Source organism: Gastrolobium bilobum, unplaced genomic scaffold (assembly GCF_033153095.1).
Source record: "Gastrolobium bilobum isolate Gb01-03AN ecotype WA unplaced genomic scaffold, APGP_CSIRO_Gbil_v1 utg12345, whole genome shotgun sequence".
Taxonomy (NCBI): domain Eukaryota; kingdom Viridiplantae; phylum Streptophyta; class Magnoliopsida; order Fabales; family Fabaceae; genus Gastrolobium; species Gastrolobium bilobum.
The window spans coordinates 5724-26857 of record NW_026898413.1 but is presented as its reverse complement, the minus strand read 5'-3'; the positions used below and the strand labels follow the sequence as shown (position 1 = coordinate 26857).

General features: G+C 34.2%; 3 protein-coding genes across 3 annotated transcripts; all 3 read left to right on the top strand.

Moving 5' to 3' along the window:
• Positions 1-1363: 1363 nt before the first annotated feature.
• Positions 1364-2968, top strand: LOC133316007 (protein POLYCHOME-like). The gene is made up of 2 exons (XM_061517693.1): positions 1364-1711; positions 2578-2968. Exons 1-2 carry the CDS (start codon positions 1364-1366, stop codon positions 2953-2955), a joined length of 726 nt encoding a protein of 241 aa, XP_061373677.1. The 3' UTR covers positions 2956-2968.
• Positions 2969-4369: 1401 nt separating this feature from the next.
• On the top strand, positions 4370-5574 carry LOC133316029 (protein MAIN-LIKE 2-like). The gene is made up of 5 exons (XM_061517723.1): positions 4370-4431; positions 4531-4651; positions 4734-5287; positions 5389-5467; positions 5557-5574. Exons 1-5 carry the CDS (start codon positions 4370-4372, stop codon positions 5572-5574), a joined length of 834 nt encoding a protein of 277 aa, XP_061373707.1.
• A 13068-nt stretch (positions 5575-18642) lies between these two features.
• LOC133316041 (3,9-dihydroxypterocarpan 6A-monooxygenase) lies at positions 18643-20763 on the top strand. The gene is made up of 2 exons (XM_061517733.1): positions 18643-19542; positions 20137-20763. Exons 1-2 carry the CDS (start codon positions 18643-18645, stop codon positions 20761-20763), a joined length of 1527 nt encoding a protein of 508 aa, XP_061373717.1.
• Positions 20764-21134: the final 371 nt, after the last annotated feature.

Here is a 21134-nt window from a genome sequence, read left to right as displayed (position 1 = left end):
CTTTTGTATGTTTTTTGTTTCTGCTTGGGAAACAAACATATTGCTCATTCAGGTTTAGCCTATTTATGGGCATTTATAGAGAGATTAATTACTTTTCTCGGTGATTATCTATCTCATCAGGCACTAGCCATAATTAGGCTATTTGTATTTAAATTTGTCAATACAAATTCCCACTTCTTCAACACGATGGTGATGAATGAAGCTACAACTTGTTGGGGGTGTATTTATTTATTGTTCGGAAGTAGTTAAATTTTTAATAGTAATATCCTCTTTTCTTTTTGGAGGTTTCGAGGTAAAATCTAGTGAATTGATTCACGAAAATAGGAAAAATGGTTTGTTAAGCTGAAATGACATTTTTTCCTTCATATTGAACAAATTCAAGCCCAATCACTCTTTTAATGAAAGTTAAGAACAAAAAAGGAAATTGATAAAAATATAACATAAATATGCCGATGAAATAGAAAAAAATAAATTGATTTTTGACATGTTGCAATATTATCGTTCAATTCACTTATACCCGATGGCATAATATTTCGTTTGGTATTGTTTTAGTTATTTATATACGGGTGTTTACTGTTCTATATCCACTTAAGCGAGGTCTATTGGATACATATAACAAAAAAAGTAATATAGATGAAACACATTTAATATATCGTTTAGGGTTTTATAAGAGTTATGTTGTAGAAAAAGTGATTGTGTAATGTTACAGAGATTTGTTTTGCGTGTCGTAATTTTTTTTTTTCTCTTCAAAAAGTGTGGACCCACAAGATGTTATGTGTGTAGGAAAGTTTGTTATATTATGTTAAATAACAAATTCAACCCCCTCTCATTTAATGCAAAACTTTAACGGTTTTATTTTTGTGGTTACTATGGTCAATAATGACTTAATAGTAATTAAAAGAAGCAATAAATTTTAAAAAATAAATAAAAAAGAAAATAATAAAAAACTTAAGAATTACGATTGACTAATGCTAACAACGAGTCAAAGTGAAATCCCGCCCAAGCAAAATTTGAAATTTAAACGGGAAGTTTTATTTTTATTTTTTTGACATATTTTTTTGGTTGTTGCCATTTTGACAGAGAGAGAGAGAGAGAGAGAGAGAGGAATAACTTCACGTGTGAAAAAACGAACCCCATTTCGTTTGGAGCCTTCAGTTTTTTTATAAAAGCGCCTTAATTTTCAATTTGAAAATTTGCCATTACGGTCTTCTTCCAAAGCGCTTCTTCTTCTTCTTCTTATGCAGTGTCTGAAGAGAAACCCTAACACGCTCAAGGTAACAAACAACACTTCGAAATAACAAGATCATCCTCTTCGCTTCTTCTTTTTTCAACTTAACCGTAATACTCTTCACTCATTTCAGCCATGCCCGAAGCACGAGACCGCCGCTCCTCGCCGCTCGACGTGGCTGCAATCTACTCTCGCCGCCCAGCTTCTTTACTCGGAGCGTTAGATTTCGACCCGCTTATTCTCGGATCCACTCCAAGCCCAGCAACTCCTGGAGCAACCGGTTCGGTTGTTTTCGGAGCTCCAAGAAACAGCATCGGGCGTGGGCGTTCACGTGGGCGAGGCCGTTATAGTTACACTGCCGCCGGTGAGAATACTCCTCCACTGGGAACTCTTCGACGTGGAAGAGGTCGGGGTTCGTCGCGCAGTATTCTACCTTCTTGGTACCCCCGAACCCCTCTGCGTGATATCACTGCTGTTGTGAGGGTAAATCGCATTTTCTTATCACTTTTTTTTTTTTTTTTCATTTTCTTCTTCTTTATCCGTTTGTGTTTGTACATGAGAAATTGCTGTTATCTTTGAGATTTTAATCGTATCGCCTTCGACTTTTTTTTATCATGGTGAAGTTAATTGGTACAAGATTAATCTGTCTTGGTTTGTTGATTATGTGTGTAACCTGAGTGAGTTCGCAGTTTCTTGATCTTTGTTTTGGGTAGTTTTGATGCTGGGTTTGGTAACGTGGATATGCTTGGATTGTTTTGGAATAGCTGAGGATTTCAACGAAGATGGTGAATTCTGTTTTATTCAAGATTCTTTCATTTTTTTAGGCAAGATGGTGAATTCAACTTGTTTCAGAAGGTGAAATTAATTGGGACGAGTTTAATATCTGTAGTTTTGTCAGTGTGCAGGTTCTAGAATCTGCGGAGGGTAACCTGCTATATAGTGATTTTGGTAATGTGAGTTTTCTTGCAATGATTGTGTAAAGGTTTGGAATGGTTTGGAATTTCAATTAAGATGGTGGATTCTGGTTCAGTTGTCAGTTCTGTTCAAATTTAACATATTTTTTGGAAGAGGCTATTTTATGGTAAAAATAAAATAAAATAATTTCGGATCAGATTATTTTGGATTGTAAGTCCTGGAATCTTTTTTGTTTTGGTCCTTCTGCTTGAATCTGGTTATGTCTAGTGAAGCTCAGTTATATGATGTATGCAATTAGGTTCATTGAGAACGAGTTCGTATATTGTGACTTCTGGGGCACCCTTTTGAAATGGTTTGTGACTTTGTTTTTGTTGCTCTGTAAAATATGGAAGCTTTTCTCAGTAATGGTAATTTGCAAGGGTCTCTGTTTTTAGGCAATTGAAAGAAGAAGAGCTCTTTTGGGAGAAAACGAAGGCCAGCAAACTGGGACTCCGTTGCGTGCGGATCAACAGCTTCCTGCTCCTTCTGTGTCTGATGCTCAACCTCAGCACGGTGAATCTGTTAGCTCTCTCAAGTCTGTAGGGGTTGTGATTAAAACACCTGCTGGTAGTAAAGTGCCAAAGATATTGGTACAAATTTCCAATCAGGAAGAAGGAGAATCAGAACTCCTCACTCCTCAGAAGAAACTTTTGAACAACATTGACAAAGTTGAGAAGGTTGTCCGTGAAGAGCTGCAGAGGCTGAAGAGAACCCCAAGCGCCAAGAAAGCTGAAAGAGAAAAAAGAGTGCGTACTTTGATGTCCATGAGGTGAATTTTTGAAGCCTAGAAAAGCTCTGCAATTTATGACAAAGATATATTGGGATTTTAGACACAGCTTGGACAGGAAACCTATCGTGCGAAATCATCTTCTGATGATATTTTCAACGGAGTCCATTCCGCAGATTATTATTCATTTCCCCAGTTTGCTTCATTCACATCTTCAACTTGAAGATCTAGTAATTGTTCTTTATAATAGTTGCTCTAATATCTTTGCAGATCGTCTTCGAGCAGCACCAGTAAACATTTCCTCTTCTTGTTCTTTCCATCATTCTTTGATGGTTTTGGGTAGGCATTGTACGCCTTGGCTCTATTTGGAGCCCGTGTACATAATTCCTGTGGTTCATTTTGCGTTGGAGTACTTGATGACTTTACTTTTGTACAATTACTTACAATATATGAGAAGAATATTGTGTCGGATTTGTACACAAGCTCATTTTCATTGCATATCTGAGGTTTTTGCAATACACAATGTTTTTTTCTTTGATATAAAAGGGTTCATTTGGACTAGAAGCCTGCGCATACTTTGTTCCACCGTCACCAAATCCTGAACCGCCACCCACAACATCAAACCTAAACGACGTCTGAGTTATATTGGCAAAAAAAACTAAAATAATGCTTTTAAATAAAATAATTATGCATTTATTATAGTTTTGAGAATAATTACATATTTATTGCATAATGTGATGCCTGTTTTGGGGTGTCACACTTGTGCCCTATATATATATATCCCATTTTTACCATTTCATTTATCACTTTTATCTCTCTTTAACCACGGATTGTTGTACTTCCGACCGAACGAGAAAATTTTCGTAGCGAAGCTCTGCCAATTTAAGTAAGTTTGTAATATCTGCTAAGTATACGTTTAAATTACAGTGCTACCTTGCGAACATGTTAGAATTTATTGTATATTAGAGACTTAGAACATTAGGAATTTTGTACCATGCTATGAATGTTGTAATGATTTAGTAATTTTTTATTACGTAGTTATTATTATTAATATTTAATTATGCATTGGGGTTTAGCGTATTAATTAGTGATTTAGAAAATAGTGATAGTGACTTCGTAAATTTTCTATGAAGTTATTAATGCGGGAGTGTATTGATAATTTTGTAGTCAGTTAGGTGTTATTATTAGTACATATTTATGAAATTATTAGTGACTTAGGGTTAAGTATTATGTCAGTATGATTTAATTTGTGTCTGACGTTTTATTATTATTTAATTACAAATAAATTACTGTACTACATATTAATATTATTTCATTAATTTCGATTGTAGTAAAAACGTAGGGTTTATGCTTAATATTTTTGATAATAAATTAGGGCATTGCTTAATTAATTTGTACATAAAATGTGTTGTTGCATGTGATTAATTTCAATGTTGTTTTATATTATATAGTTTAGGATCATGGCTGATTCATCATCATCTTCGGGTTCTGCATCGGATCCAGAGCCTACTGATCCTAGCATGTACATCATACTTGGGCCTTATAGATGAGACATCGTTCGTAAGAGGACGCAGAGTGCCCATATTTCATAGCGAGTGTGGAATACGGAGCATGTGAGGAGACTGAACTCAAGGCGTGGGAAACCACAGAGGGGGTCACCTACCGACGCTATTCCAGAGGTGGTCACAGACTACCTCACACAGGTAGGATTTATACATGTTGCCCGGATGCGACATATCCAGGTATGCAATTCACGACGTTTTGTATTTATGTGATTATTCAATACCATTCGTTAACATGTGATAATTGTATAATTTATTTCAGATTGATGCCCCATTAATTAGTGCTATGGTCGAGAAGTGGAGACCAGAGACACATACTTTCCACATGACCCAAAGTGAGATGACTATCACCTTGCAGGATGTGGCCCGCATATTGGGATTGCCTACTGACGGTATTGTCGTTACCGGATCTACATCCGAGGATTGGCCCGCTGTTTGTGCTGCTGTTTTTGGCGCGGTTCCACTGGCCAGTGAGTTCCATCATTCAGGTGACCTCCGTATCTCATTCTTGGATCGGTTATATACCCGGTGGATAAGTCTGGGGTGTTGGTTGCTGGCAGACAAGTCTGGAGGTAGCAATATCGGTTGTCGGCTAGTCCCGTTGCTTGGGGTAGGATTTGATGAGATTGGCTGTTTCTGTTGGGGATCTGCGGTTCTGGCACATTTGTTCAGGAATTTGTGCGAGTGTACAGATGCCGGTCGATCTGACATGGGTGGTTGCCATATTCTTTTTCAGATTTGGGCATGGATACGATTCCCACCCATTGCTCCACCCCTTCCTCTTCATCAAGAGCCTGGCACGCATTATGGATGCCGGTATACTTTATTAAATTCATTCGATTTCGCTAATGGGTTATCATATTTACTAACTGTATACTTGCTTGTTTATGATTGATGATGTATGTTTCTGATGACAGGTTTAATACGGTGGCAAAGTTTAAGCCTCATGAGGTTGTCCATTATCGGGAAACCTTGGATACAATATGTAGAGATGAGGTAAGGTTGTGGATACTTAGTATGTTGTTATTTCATCATGCATGTATATTTTTTGTAACACCATATATTCTTTATCATTTTGTGTGTAGGTGGTGTGGCAACCGTAGAACGAATTGAGACAGATGGTTCTTTCCTTATCATCCCTTCATTGAAGAGGTCACAGACTCGATAACATAGAACGAATTTAATTACAGAGCAGTATGTAAACGTTGACATCTCATCGAAAATAAATACGTACCTAGAACGAGATCCGCAATAACGTCCGCATCAAGCTGTCTATGTCCCTGGGAAATGTGGTCATTCAAACAATTGTTATCTCCTCCCCATCTCGTAATCTTCCAATTTTCACCAAACACTGGTTTGATCGCCCTAACGCGCCACGAGCAACCTTTATCATACGCACAACATTTCATGGATAACTTTGCAGGCGTGCTCTCAATTATAATTGCTTCTTGATGCTCCCTAATCAGGTTGTGCTTAAGTGCTATTTGGACATTTTTTTTTGTTGAAAAAATTTGGTTCGCAAATAACTTGTCACCCAGTTGCCACAGACCTTGTATTGAACCCGATCCTGAAACTGTACCATCAGTGCATGATTCTTGTTCGCTCCGATAACTCCAATCAATGTACGAATAATGCGGAATTCCTCCCAAAGAGGAATAACAGCTTCGTCACCTGCATCTGATAATTAAAACTTTTTAATACAAACTTCCTAAATTAGGTATTAAATCAGGTATCTATTTAGGTATATAAAAATTATATCAATTACCTTCAAGATGATTACCTAATGGGGAAGACGCAACGTCATGCAACTGCGGAAATTGCGCGACCACTGGTTCATGGTATACTGGGATTTGAGACGCACCCATCTCACCACCTTCATCTCCTTCTGAAGCACTGGCATCCTCTGCCGGAAGACGTTCTTCCATTGCGATATTTTCATCATCATCGTCGTCGTCTTCGTCGTGCATTTCCCAAGTTGGATCATTTTCATCTCCCTCAGAAATGTTACCAACTGGAGACGCATAAGCGGCAGACGAAGATGGAAGACAGGGAGAATTGAAATCAACTGACCTCACCGGTAATGGAACATTCTCCGCTGCGGCGATTTCGACATACAACTCCAGAAAATCTGTCCTTGACTGGTTGAAAATTCTTCCATTGTCATCTCCACGTCTTCATCGTCCACCACTTGCAAACTAATGTATTTATCACATTGCCATAACCTTGTCGTGATCTGAGTGATACATTGGTTTCCTTGAAGACTTAACTTCTGCCGAATTCTCTGATGCAGTTCGCCAATGGTTGCGTTGCATTGGATTCGTGTCGGCCTTTTTTCACCTTCAAACTTGACACATCGTCGTCCTTCTACCTTCCTACCATTGTAATATAAAACAATACGAACAAAATTAGGATGTGAACTCATTCTTAAATAGAATAAGAAATAAAATTCAAATACTAAATTAAAGATAAAGGATTATGTATGTATGATGTTAGGAATATTGGTAGAGAAGAGATATGAAGAGTGAGAGAGGAGGTGTGAAAAGTGAATAGAGTGGAATGAGAATATATAGGGCTCAAGTGTAACGCCCCTTTTGGGCGTCACATGTGACATCCCATTAGGGCGTCTCCCCTCAGGGTGAGACGCCTCAATGGGGTTTCACATTGTGCAGTAGATCCGTAATTATTCTTAAAACTGTAATAAATGCATAATTATTTTATTAAAAAATATTAAATTAATTTTTTTGCCGAGTTATATGCTGCAAGGTTTTGAAAACTATTTTTTTAATCGTCTGAAGAAATTGATTCCCGATTTTATAGTTCAACAGTGTTCAAATTGAAACACAAATTGAACCTTTTTTTTTTGGTAAATATTTTGGGATGTTTTAAATAGTTTAGTTTAGGTTGATTCCAAACATGTATGAGATTACTATTTGTCGTTTCAAATGACCTATAATTGTGTCATTTTGGTAAAAATATTGTGTTTTAAGGGGAGAAAAACATAAATTATGGTCGAAGATAGTGAGAAATTCTTTCTTAATTTAAATATTAAATAAAATATAATTTAAAAAGAAGTGACTGTCCTTATTCGTAAGAACAAATATTTTTCCTATCATGTATATATAGCTTTGGGCCTTTGGGGTGGTCCACATTGCAACCCTGCGGTTTCCTTTTTTTTTCTTTTTTAAAATAGTAACACCCGTATTTTTTTAAATGAGTGCAGCTAAAGTCCATAACGCTCTTAGAGATCCGTCCTCTAAATCCCAATTCCTCTTCTATGAACTCATTTAATATCTGAATCCCCTTATTTTCAAGGGCAAATATTGTAACAATCAATTAGTGTTACTATTAATATTACTATCAATCAATTTAATTATTGGATTGATTATGTTGATCCAATAATTATATTTATTTATTTTCATCTTTGTATGATTATGATTCATCATATTTAATATTTTATATTTATTTTCACGTATGGTTATAATTTTCCATATTCAATGCTTTCACTTTAAATATTGGGAATCAAAATCATACAAAGATGAAAATAAATATAACCGTTGGATCAACATAATCGATTTAATGGTGAAATTGATTGATAGTAACATTAGTAGTAACACGAATTGGTTGTTAGAATATCCTATCCTTATTTTCACTCCAAATTCTTTTTTATCACTTGAACTCTGGTTCTCCATTCAAAGTTAGTATTCTATTTCTTTTTAATTAAGTTAATTAATATTTTAGTAATTAAGAATTAGGTATTAACGATTAGTGATATGTGAATAAGAATTTGTAATTAGCAAATAAAGATGCGATTAGGAAATAGTGATTGATTAATTTTTTATTATTATTTTCTTGTTGATTTTTAAGTTGTAAAATGAAATTTAATTATTATTTATTTAGGTTAATTTTACTAGTGTTAATTTTTGGAGATTAAAAAAATTAGCTCATAATATTTTGTGACACGTAAATTTTAGTCATTAGTTATTCACAATAATTAGATATGAATTTGTAATTGTATTAATTTGTGAATCATAGTTATTGTCTTTAAACCTTTATATAATATTTAGGTTGTTATTATGTTGTGTAATGTTTTATTAGTGTTTGTTAAGTTATAAAATAAAACGGAAGATCAATTTTTTAATATTTTTAATTTCTGTAATAAAACTCTTTCAAACGTTTTATATGTAATCCATATTGTATTGTGACAAATTTTATTTGTAATATAATATTTTTTTTATTTTCAACTCGTCATAAAAAAAATAATCCTAAATCTACCACAACTTGCTACAAAAAAGAGGGGATATTTTCTTTGTTAGAAGAAGATTATTACATGGGAAATATACTCTCATGTCATATGAGATATTCTCATTTTTCTACACAAATTTATTTTTCGTGCTAAATAATTTTTTTTTTCTTTTTTAATATAAAATATGAGACCCACATTTAACTTCTCTCTATTTTTTTTCTCTTATACAATCCTACAACATAAGAAAAATTAAACCTAAAGTACGCTTGAAGGCATTAAAGGGGGGGGGGGGGAAAGTACACCTGAAGAACTAGACATTTTTCGTTGTCGGCATCTAAGCAAACAGTGCTTGCTCCGTTAAGCTCAAGTGTGCACCGGGCCTCACGTGTAACCCACTAATATGGTAATACGAGAATATACACTCAACATTTTCAAAAGGTAAGGTTGAACTGGTAAGGGAGCAGGTGAGTAGGCGACATGGTTCAGTCTGGTAAAGTGGTCTTTATTGCATGGTTACAGAGTTTATTAATTTAACTTAAAAGAGCTTAAATTATTGGATGAGATTATATTATATCTTTTCATACAAGAGTTTATCAAGCTTGAAAGGAAAATAATATACAGACTCATTTATATGTGTTAAGAAACTCCCAAGACTTGAAACTCCCAAGACTTACTTATGTATTAATTATATGGAGAGTGGTGAATAGGAGTGTTAACGGGCCGAGTCGAGCCGAATTTTGGTCTTAAAATGCTAAGTCTGTGTTTAAATGTATCGATCTTACCAAGCCTGTTACCTGTTACGAATATAATCATCAGCATGTGGCCTGCCTTATTTGCAAAAAATAAAAGCCTGATTTAATCTGTTAGAAAAAAATAAGACAACAAAAATTAATATCCAAACAAAATATACACTCAACAACACTAGTAATTTCATAAATATTCATAAATGTAATATATATCCAAACAACATAATATAGAAACAAATCATTCAAAAAGTCAATTTAACTAATAAAATAGGGGTGAAATGGATTGAGAGGAGAAGAAGACTATTACAAATAGTATAAAAAATATAAATAAAAATAAAAATTAATATACTAGGCCAGCCTAAGAGACTCCAAGACCTAGCTTTTGAATTGGAGCCTGAGACCTTTTTATTAAACGAGCTTTTATGCAAGTCCAAGCCTGGTTCCAACAATCAATATTAGGCATGTAAGCGCAGGCCTTCACGAGCCGAGCCAAAGACCCCTGGCTTGTTTATCACCCCTAGTGGTGAAGATCGAATCCTAATACCGAGACTCTAATATGATGATATCACATAAATAATTAATTTAATCCAAAAAAACAAAAACTTAAGTTGTTGATGAGATTATATTAATAATTTTATACTTTTCTAACCGTAGTTATGATATAAATCTCAATCTTTAACTGATAAGTTATCGGTTAACAATTACAATGATTATTTTTTATTTTTCATCATCATGACAGAAAATAATTTTATGGTCTCGGACCATTAAATGGTTTTGTGTTCCCTCCCAATAGTACTAAGGGACCACATGGTCCAAGACCATGGAAATAAATCTCCATCATGACCTTTAATCTAATAACAGATGAGTGGGGTTTCACGTGATATAATCATATTTTCCATTTTGGGAATTTTTTCCCCCGAAGATGACATTTTTTTATCGTTGCCGCATCACAAGTGAGGGATTTTTATTTTTTTTTATCATTTACACATCCCATTTTTTTTTCCTACAAATGGTATGCCATTCAGGCCGAAACAAAAGGTAAAATCAAGAATGGAAAAAAAAAAAAACAAAAAAAAAGTACAGAACTCCAAACGAGACTATGAGTGCTAATAAATACTTCATTCCATGAGCCACTGTTCACACCTTAATCATAAGCTAGGAATGAAAAGCAAGCGCAAGCATCTGTGTTGTAGGTAAGTTTGCACACAGACCAAGAGGGATTATTGGGCTGAATTGATCCCAGCATTGTGCCACTGATATAGACATTATTCTGGTCACGCTAAATGAGCAAATGTTACCCAATAGGAGTAACTTCCCACGTAGAATCATAACGTGACTGTCCACAAAGAAGATGATAATAGAGAGAAACCAAAGAAGGAACAATAGATAGTAATATTGGCAACCGATCGAGGTTGCCATGGTAGCTAGCTGAAGGCATACAGATATATCAGTACTAGCGGGTCTTCTTTATAATGGCATTCTCCGTTGTAATTTTTGCAAGTGTGCCTAATTTTTTAATAACTGCGTGGAGCGCGAGGCCTAATAAAAGCAATAATATTTTGGCTGCCACATTGTTGTGAGACTATACCCTTTTTCTTTTTTTTGTTTATTTTATTTCGCCTACCCTACCTGAGCGGTGCACTTGGTCATTATTGTTTTTTCCACGTGGCCATTTTCACACTATGAACAAAGTGGAAAGCCTTTTATTTTGTCTATTTCCATCAGTGTGCCGATTCTTAGTCCCAAAGTTTTTGTTCAACGTAATTGAGATCAAATCTCAATTATTCATTTAAATGATTCTATAGAAGGAGTTTTAGATCCGAAGTTATATAAATAATAGTTGTGCTGAGTGGATGTAACTCAGTTTAGCAGTACAAGTTGAGTAGGAGGTTGGGAGAGAACAGATTCGATTCATACCGAAACATCTTTGGGAAGGGGTAAAGAGTTTGGTTAAATATCAGGATTAAAGAGATTTGTGAGTAATCTGCGTGAATAAACTACACAACGGAGATTCTATTATATAATTGAAAAGAAAGGAATTATAATGATATATATGATGTGGAACTTCTAAACTAATATTCTAACATTATTCTTAACATTCTACCTCAAGTTTGAGCATATAAATCATATGCTACAAGCTTGAACAATAAAGACTATGGAACATCAACTAGGATTAGCCTAGTGGTGTGGGGTGTGTGTGTTAGGTGTATGTAGTGTAGTGGTGTGTGTTCAATTCCCATGTAATGCAAAAAAAAAAGCAAAAGACTATGGAACATAACATCAAAATAAATCTCATCATGAATGAGAAACCAAAACCAACCATGAGCTAAAATGGCATACATCTATGCTGGAATGATCATCAGCAATATGGATGGTGCCGTAACGAACATCGGCATAAATAACTAATTTCCAACCGATTGAGTTGGAAAAAAAATAATCCAGTTAATTTGGAACCGAACTATTCGATTGAGCCAAAAGGAATTCTGGTCAAGACTCATGCCCACTCTTAATTTTAATATTCCGAACATGGGAGAGGCATCCAAATCAGATGGATCTTGTACGATGCGCAGAAAAAAAAAAAAAAAAAACCCCTCTTAGAGTGATAATTATTTATCATCTAAACCAAAAGGTATCCCACCTAAGAACCTGTTTCCTTGCTGATGTTTGGCACGAATGGTTTTTGGTTTTGTGAGGATTTTATACTTTTTTCTTTCTGTAAATCTTAACATTTTCATAATTAGATATACCATTAGCGTCCTATGAGTATGTAATTGTGTTTGTTTTTTTAGCCTTGTTATCTTGATCTTCTCGAATCCCTACAGCGGCGGACTCAGGAATTTACGTTACATGGGGTGAAAATAAATTTCTCACTGAATGTCACGTCGATTGTGGCCCTGAGGATAAGATTGCTTGCTAGTAAACATTGCTTTTCTCACACGGTGCATTTTAAAAAAGAATTGAACATATTACCAAAAAAAGAAATTGAACATACAGAATCCTTTATTCAATAGACTATTAACAAAGCTATGTGAATAATGTCCCAATGATATAAAATCATATGCATGATTAGAAATTTGGATAAACAAATCATTTTAGCAAGACAAATTAAATTTCAATAATTCACCAAAAGTAAAATAAAAAAATCACTAGGTACAGCGAATTCAGGTACTTAATGAACAAGAACAATACAATAAACAAATATAAAAGCAAATATTAACTAGGAATCAAAATAAGGGAAGTAGGGTGCGTTTGGTTAAGGAGAAATTTTATGAATAATAGGGAAATGGTTAGAAAGTGATATAGGTAAAAAATGTAAGAAAAAGTTGTTTGGTTGAGAAAAATTTTACCGGAAAAATTAGGTAACTTTTATGAAATCTGTTTGGTTGTAGGTAAAATATAGATGGAAAAATTAGGTAACTTTACGAAAATAACCCTGTTTGTAAATATTTTGTTCGGTGGCCTGCCACTTTACAATGCTGTCAAATACCCACTTAAAAGAGGGTATCCAAGTCTTTTGGTCAAAAGCCTATCCCCAAAGATTGGTTGCTTTTCACAAATACCACATGCTCAAAGGACAAATTTCGCCGGCTGTATCCATGATAAAAGGTAGGCAACTTGGTTTGGTAGATAAGTTATTTAGGTGGATAAGTGAAGAAGATGGCTCAACCAAACATGATTACTACATATTTCCACTTCCCACTTACCCATTTATCTCAAAACTTTCCCGCAACCAAACACCCCTAGAAGTGTAATGTTAGATGACATAACTTTTTTTTTCCTATACACTTAAAAAAGTGTGGGACCCACTCTATTCCCTCCCCCCTCCCCCTCTTTTCCTTACCGTGAGGGGGAAAGCTGACGCTCGTGCTGAATCATCCATGGCCAAAAAACAAAAAGTTTCTAATGCTTCTACCTCGGTATTAGATTTAACTGTGGGCGATCATGAGAGAGTGGAATCCGACATCCCACTTCAAATGACATGAAAAAATAATTCTTCTTATATGATATTTTAAAAAAATTATGAGTTGCTGAATGACATATAGAAAATGCTATAAAATACTTAAAACATAGGATTACTGAGGCTTTAAAATTTTATATAATTAAATTAAAAGTGTTTTATGTGCCTAAAATAGGGTATTAATAGCTACTAATAAATAGTACTCCAAACTGTTGGAATTAATGAAAGAATTAATGTACAATAATCCATTAGTTATGAATAAGAAGTGAGTTAATAAAGAAAAGAGAAAAAAGAAGATGAAGAGGTGTGTGGATTTAACAAGTCGCACATTGGACAATTAGTAGGAAGTGAGGGAGTATATAAGCTCACACCTCACTCTCTTAGATTGACCCTTGGGTCACTACATGTTTTATGTAGGGGGAGAAGCTAGGTGAGCTTTGCTCCCCCACGCGCGCACCGCCAGCTGACCGAGCTCAGCTCGGTTCGTAGTGTGTAATAAAAATAATTTTTTATTAAATAATTTTTTAATATTTTGTCCAAAAATGTATCCGTTGCTTCCCTCCAACCCAAACATTTTTACCCGCCGAACCGGTTCTTCCCCTTCGAGAACCAGTCACCGGTTGGCTGGCTCGGCTCGGTTCGTAGTGTGTAATAAAAATAATTTTTTATTAAATAATTTTTTAATATTTTGTCCAAAAATGTATCCGTTGCTTCCCTCCAACCCAAACGTTTTTACCCGCCGAACCGGTTCTTCCCCTTCGAGAACCAGTCACCGGTTGGCTGGCTCGGCTCGGTTCGTAGTGTGTAATAAAAATAATTTTTTATTAAATAATTTTTTAATATTTTGTCCAAAAATGTATCTGTTGCTTCCCTTTAACCCAAACGTTTTTACCCGCCGAACCGGTTCTTCCCATTCGTGAACCAGTCACCGGTTGTGTCTGCTCGCTGAACCGGTCACCGGTTGTACCTGTTCTTCGGAACGGTCACCGGTCGCATCGTCAGACACGGCGGTTCGCCGCCGGCGACTGTTCATCGTGACCGGTCAGTGTCTATAAATAGAGACACTGACACCTTCAGAAATTTATCCAGTTTTCTGTGCACTGAAACTCTGCCGGAATTTTTCTCCTTCCGATTTTGCATACTGCCTTTCATCCTCCGGTGTACTTTCCTCTGGCAATAGTTGTGTTCGTTTGGGCCGTTGATTGGTAGTGCCACCATTCTTCAGACGAAATCCGTTCTATCCTGGGAGACAAGTGTCCATCAACCTTTGGCATCTGTGAGGGGGCAAATTGTCTTAAGGAGACACGTTCTGTGGGCTTGGATTTTAATTCCTCTACTGCATACATTCATTCCTCTGATTCTGTCTGCTTTATCACACTCCTCAAGTAAGTCTGTATTAATTATTATAATTGCACAGTGATAAATCTGATCATCTACCTCCTCTGTTTATGCATGAGTTCAAATCTATTAGTGATGTAATATCACTCACTGTCTTCAACAACACAAACTGATAAAAAAAAATACAAAAAAACAAAACAAATAGTACTGCAAACAATGATTACGAAACATTTGTAAGGGTCTGAATGTTACTTTCGCATTTTTCTTCTAATGAAACAAAAACTTCGGAACTCAGTTTTTAATTTAAATAGGATATTTTTAGTTTTTGTTTTATTTTAACTAAAATATAAAGATGAACCATGGAGGACCACTTTTCATTGAGGACCGCTTTTCATAATTGAGGAGGATTGGGACATTTTAATGTTTGTTTTTCTAACTTGATTTCCAATTTTCCATATTGTTTGCTCCTTAGGTTAACATCTTACCATGGTTGGCGACTTGGCGTTATTATGTATAAAAACTTGCTAAGTTGTTGAGGGAGCGACTCTTGATTAGAGTTCTTAGAATCAGTTTAATCCGACGAGTCAATTCGATAAAATAGGTGAATTATACATTTTAATCCATCAACTCAACATAATCTGTTTCTTGTGTAGGTGGGTTAGAGGTGGATCAACTCGCTGGTTAATATTTTTTATTTTTATTTTACTTGTTATTTTTTGGAGTTACTCAACCCTAATTACTTCTTTGAGGCGAGTTGGCTCCTTCCGGTATCCCCACGAGCTTCGACTCTTTGAGCTGGCTATTTTTATTTTACTTGTTATTTTTATATATATCACATCATCTCCTCATTAATATATATTCATAATTTTAGTGTCATACATATTGCATATTTCACTTTATATTTGAAAATACTGTAGTTTTGTTGCAAAATTGCAACAGGTATGGTTGTTTGCAATTGTTAGTTATCTTAACAACTTAATTAAGATTGAACTCGACAAAACAAAAAGACAGGCATTTACATGCAAAATACTATCATTAAAGTAATTTTCTAATAATAATATTTTGTAAAAAGTTATACATTGACAAAAACTTCTCATTTAATTCCACAAATCATTAAATAAGATGTTGATCCCAATATAATTTCTTTATATGTATATTTTAATATTGGGGGCAGATATACTTACCACCAAAAAATTTATCACTCTTACAACCAACTTAATTACCGTTGATTTCCGTCAATCGAACAATTATAATTTATTGAGAATTAATAATTAATTAATAAATGTAGCTCGATATATATCATTAACTTCTGATAAATTATAACCATCAGATTAACGAAAATAATTTAAGTTGGTTGTAAGAGTGATAATTTTATTTTTTTTGTAGTAAGTGGATCCGTTCCCTTTAATATTAAAAGACATATTAAAATAAATATAATTTTTTTAGACGAGTTGACCCGCCAATCCCAAAACGAAGTGTGTTGATATTTTTAACCATCCCACTCACCAATATCGGGTCAACCAGCCCGCCCCATTTTTTACAAGTTGAAGGCATGGTGGGGATGGTCTATGCGTTTTTGCCAACTCTATGAAAAAAAAAACAATATAACTTATCATACTCATCAAATTCACATCAAGAAATTTTATATTTATATTGGTCATATTGAAAAAATAATATAACTTATCATACCCATCAAATTCACGTCAAGAAATTTTATATTCATATTGGCAATATTAAAAATCTGTAGCACAAATTTACTTACAATTAAAAGAAAAAACTTACCCTAGACCTACACTAAACAGAATTAAATCAAAGAGGCGTACAAAATAAACATCAATTGCACATATTTTTAATCTCTAATTCGGTTGACAAACTGTAAAAACTTGCTAATAAAAATTGTCAAACTACCACCATACTGAGGTATATGAGATTAAAAAAATAAAGAAAAAATTTCAAAAACCACCGTATGGTTTGCTCCCAAATCATTTAATCCTTGTATTTTTTTAAGGGTTCGCTTTTTCTACAGTCAATGTAGATAATTTATCTACATTGAACCCAAAATAACGTCGTTTTGAGGCGAAAATCAATGTATTTTTGTAATTATAATTTATTTCAGGGTTATAATCGTCCTTTTCATTATAATTTTTAAATTTTTAATTCAAAATGACGTCGTTTTGGGAGCAAATTTATATAACTTATCTACATTTACTTTAGAAACGTTAAATTCTTTTTTTAGTACTTATATTTTTTGTAGTTTTTTTTTCATTCAAGTCTATATTTAACATCGTTAAATATTAGGTTAACTTGTCCATTTTAACTCAAGTGAACAAGTAAAAAACACAGGGGAGAAGTAATTGATTAAAAAATATAAATACAGGGTAAGTGATATAGAATGTTAAATCGTAGGGGGGTTTTGAAATTTTTCCTTACAATAATTAAAAAGAAAGAAAAACTCGGAGTGAGAAAAATATTGTGCCAAATAAGCTAATGAGATATATGACTAATGTCAATAAATGGGGTCTTGTTCAACATCCACTATAACTTGTTGCTTAAGAAAATAATTGGAATTGAGATGATCATTGTTTTATTTTAATTTTATCCACTATATTTTTTTATAATATAACAGATTATTTTTTGTGCTCTATTTTTATTATTTTAATCTTCAGTTTTTAAATATTTTTTTATTTTATTAAAAAAAATAAATGAATAAAATAAACTATTAGTATAATAATAATAATTTTTTCTTTAGCAACCATATCTACATATATAACAATGATGCACTCAAATAGAACGGTCGACAAACAAAAAGACACATGTAGATGATATTTGAACAGAACACCATTCATTGCAATGATCATATAACTCATTGATTTGTTCAATTCAATATTGTTGCTTACGTGATTTTTTTTTTAATTATTGCAAGTGAAAAATTTAAATCCCCTGTGGTTTTATATTTTATCACCTACCTCCATTGTACTTTTTTTAATCACTTACCTATTCTGTGTTTTTTTTTCTGTTAGCATGGGTAAAATGGAATAATTAACCCTATTTAATAGTATTAAAGTGGAAATGAAAAAATTATCGGGAAAGCAAGTGATAGAAAAAAAAAAGATAGAGAGTTAAATGATACCATAGTATTTTAGGAACTTTTCCCAAAAATAAAATATGAGCATGTAACTTTTTTCTTACAAAATATTATTTTCTTTAAAAGAAATTGTTTGCACAATTTTTTAAGTTATTTTACTTATTATTTTTTCTGTTTATTTTTGTCTACCACCTTAAAACCTCATTAGATTAGAATCTTAACTAACATATATCTTTTTCTCTCTTCTTGAGATTATGATCTAACGATATTTTAAGATGGTTGAGAAAAGTAGATAAAAAAAATAATAGAAAAAATAACTTATCTTATTTTTTTAATAAAAAAGTTTGATGGAAATACTTGGTTACATTACATGTATTAATGTTGTCAGTATAAATCTATCATTATTCATAGAAAAATCAACCAGTACAGAAAAGAGTGAGGAAAAAATGATTAATTTATTGTACGATAATTGAGATCATCTCACATCAATTAATTACATTAAATGAGACATGAGAGAATCAGATGGATAGGGTAGGGGATAAAAATGAACTTAATTTGTTGGCTTACACTTTTGATTGAGTAGTTTTATTTTTGGAAAAATATATTAGGAGAGTATTTTTTTCTCGGGTCTCACACAAGATTATCCTTATAACAAAAGAGAGCTTCTCTTGTGTTGCATGAGATTAATAAAGCCTTTTATTTATTTATTCTCTAAAAAACACATGCTGGTTCGTTATAAGCAAGACAATGGAAGTTTTGCATTAAGAAAAAGAACCAAATTATCTGTCTGTAACTTAATCCATGGCTGCTGCTAGTGTTATGTTTTACATCTTCTTCTCCTCCTTAGCTTTGGTTGTTTTCACTTTACTTGTCAAGTCCCTTAGCAAACGAACCACAAATTGCAGCACCAAACTTCGATCCCCACCAAGCCCACCATCACTACCCATCATTGGCCACCTTCATCTTATAGGCTCAGTCATACCAAAATCATTCCAAACTCTAGCTCGCTCCTATGGCGCCCCTCTCATGCAACTCCAGCTAGGTGCCTCAACATGCATAGTTGTTTCCAATGCCCAAGTTGCAAAAGAAGTCATGAAAAACCATGACCTCAATTTCTGCAACCGACCCTTATTTGGATCCTCCGAACACTTCCTATATAAAGGGTCTTATTTCATCGTTGCCCCATATGGCCCTTATTGGCGGTTCGTGAAGAAGCTATGTGTGACTCAATTACTCTCAAGCTCGCAACTTGGCCGCTTCATTCACATCCGAGAGCAAGAGAGAAAGAAGCTTTTGAAATCTCTGTTCTTGTGTTCCACTGAAGCCAGAGCCTTGGATTTGTGTTTCGAGCTCACTTGTTTGACCAACAATATCCTATGTAGGATGGCTATGAGCACTACTTGCTTGGACAAAGCTAATGATGCTGAACAGATTCATGTCTTGGTTCGGGATTTTTTGCACGTTGGAGCTAAATTGAGCATGGGTGAGGTATTTGGAGTTTTGGGAAAGTTTGACTTATTTGGGTATGGGAAAAAGCTTTCCAAAATAGTAGGAAAATTCGACCAGATTCTGGAGAGAATCATGAAGGATCATGAAGAGAAAGAAGGAACAGGGGACATGATGGATATTATGTTACAAGTTTATAGAGATCCACATGCTGAAGTGAGGTTAACAAGGAATGATATCAAGGCTTTCTTCCTAGTAAGTTTTTTTTTTTTTAATTCATTTAAGACATAATTGTATTTGTATCATGATTTTATTGTCTACCGAACCATTTTAACCTCAAACCACCTTAAGGTGTTGGGTTACGATATGGTTTATATTATTTTTTAACATGCTCTTTACGTAAGAGCAGCTTTTTGAATTTTGAAGCGTGTATATTAGACAGACTCAATTTTTTATAGAAAAAATGTGTATCATTTCAAAGGATGTAAAATTGTGTTATTTTAAGTGAGAAAAAGAGATAGATAAATGAAAAGAGAGGGTAGACAAAAAAATATAAAGGTGTGAATCCCACCTCTTTATGAGAGTGAAATAACATAAGTTGTGTCATTTAAAAAGGCAAATACTTTTTCCATTTTTTATTAATTTAATTTTACTAAAAAGTAAGAAGGCGGTAAGAATCGAACCCGTAACTTTGTGGTAATTGAAACTCAAACTCTTATAGCATGAAAAAAAATCATTTCGACTCAAAACCTCAATATTAGGGGTGAGTGCTTTATATTATTTGTAACATGTACCTTATTAACACTTTCGATTTTGATTATACTTTTGTTTCGTGTGTCAAAATGCAAGGATATTTTCCTTGCGGGAACAGACACTTCTTCAGTGGCATCACAATGGACCATGGCAGAGATCATGAACAATCCACGAGTGTTAAAGAAGCTAAGGACAGAGATTGATGCAGTGGTGGGGACTAGCAGGTTGGTGAGTGAATCAGATGTTCCAAATTTACCTTACCTCCAAGCTATTGTGAAGGAAGTGTTAAGACTCCATCCACCAGCACCCTTTGCTCTTAGACAATCTATAGAAGACTGCAGAGTCAACGGCTATGATGTAAAGGGCCAGACCAGGACACTAATTAATGTCTATGCCATCATGAGGGACCCAGAAGCATGGGTCAACCCAGAGGAGTTTATACCGGAGAGGTTCTTGGAAGGGATCAACGGTGGAGCTGAACATGAGATTAAAATGAACGGTGATGATTTTAGGTATATTCCATTTGGGTTTGGCAGGAGGGGATGTCCTGGGGCTTCCCTTGCTTTAACGGCGATACATGTGACAATTGCAGCGTTGTTCCAATGTTTTGAATGGAAAATCAAAGGGGGAGATAAGGTTAATATCGAAGAAGGATCATCATTTTCTACAGGATTAGCAAAGCCTCTAGTTTGTTACCCTATCACTCGTTTTAATCCTTTTTAACTTTGAAGTTAGTGCATTTAATTTCCAGAAAATAATGCTGTTAGCACAATCAAAAGTACCAGGATTACCTCGCATAGTTGTGTTATATTTCCCTACCATATATTACATTGCTCAGCATGGTGTGTTTTATTGCACAATTCTTGGTGAAAATGTTTCTCACGAATTAATCCAGCAAAGGAATTATGATTTAAAATTAACTCACGTCATAATAACAGCGTTTCATGAAAAGACTATAGTTTCCCTTTTCTAAATAAAATAAAATCATTACTTGTCATCTTAATGTGATTCCTTTTTTTTAACTTGTATTTACAACTTCTGCCAAATAATTAAAGCGTCTCAATGGGCTTCCGTCAGTAAGCAATCTCTCTGTC

What these genes read in the sequence shown, in the direction of transcription:
- LOC133316007 (XM_061517693.1), top strand. Translation starts at nt 1,364, where the DNA reads ATGCCCGAAGCACGAGACCGCCGCTCCTCGCCGCTCGACGTGGCTGCA. An exon ending in ATATCACTGCTGTTGTGAGG is followed by an intron (nt 1,712 to 2,577) that starts GTAAATCGCATT and finishes CTCTGTTTTTAG; the next exon opens with GCAATTGAAAGAAGAAGAGC.
- LOC133316029 (XM_061517723.1), top strand. Translation starts at nt 4,370, where the DNA reads ATGGCTGATTCATCATCATCTTCGGGTTCTGCATCGGATCCAGAGCCT. An exon ending in GAGCCTACTGATCCTAGCAT is followed by an intron (nt 4,432 to 4,530) that starts GTACATCATACT and finishes GCATGTGAGGAG; the next exon opens with ACTGAACTCAAGGCGTGGGA. An exon ending in GGCACGCATTATGGATGCCG is followed by an intron (nt 5,288 to 5,388) that starts GTATACTTTATT and finishes TTCTGATGACAG; the next exon opens with GTTTAATACGGTGGCAAAGT.
- LOC133316041 (XM_061517733.1), top strand. Translation starts at nt 18,643, where the DNA reads ATGGCTGCTGCTAGTGTTATGTTTTACATCTTCTTCTCCTCCTTAGCT. An exon ending in ATATCAAGGCTTTCTTCCTA is followed by an intron (nt 19,543 to 20,136) that starts GTAAGTTTTTTT and finishes TCAAAATGCAAG; the next exon opens with GATATTTTCCTTGCGGGAAC.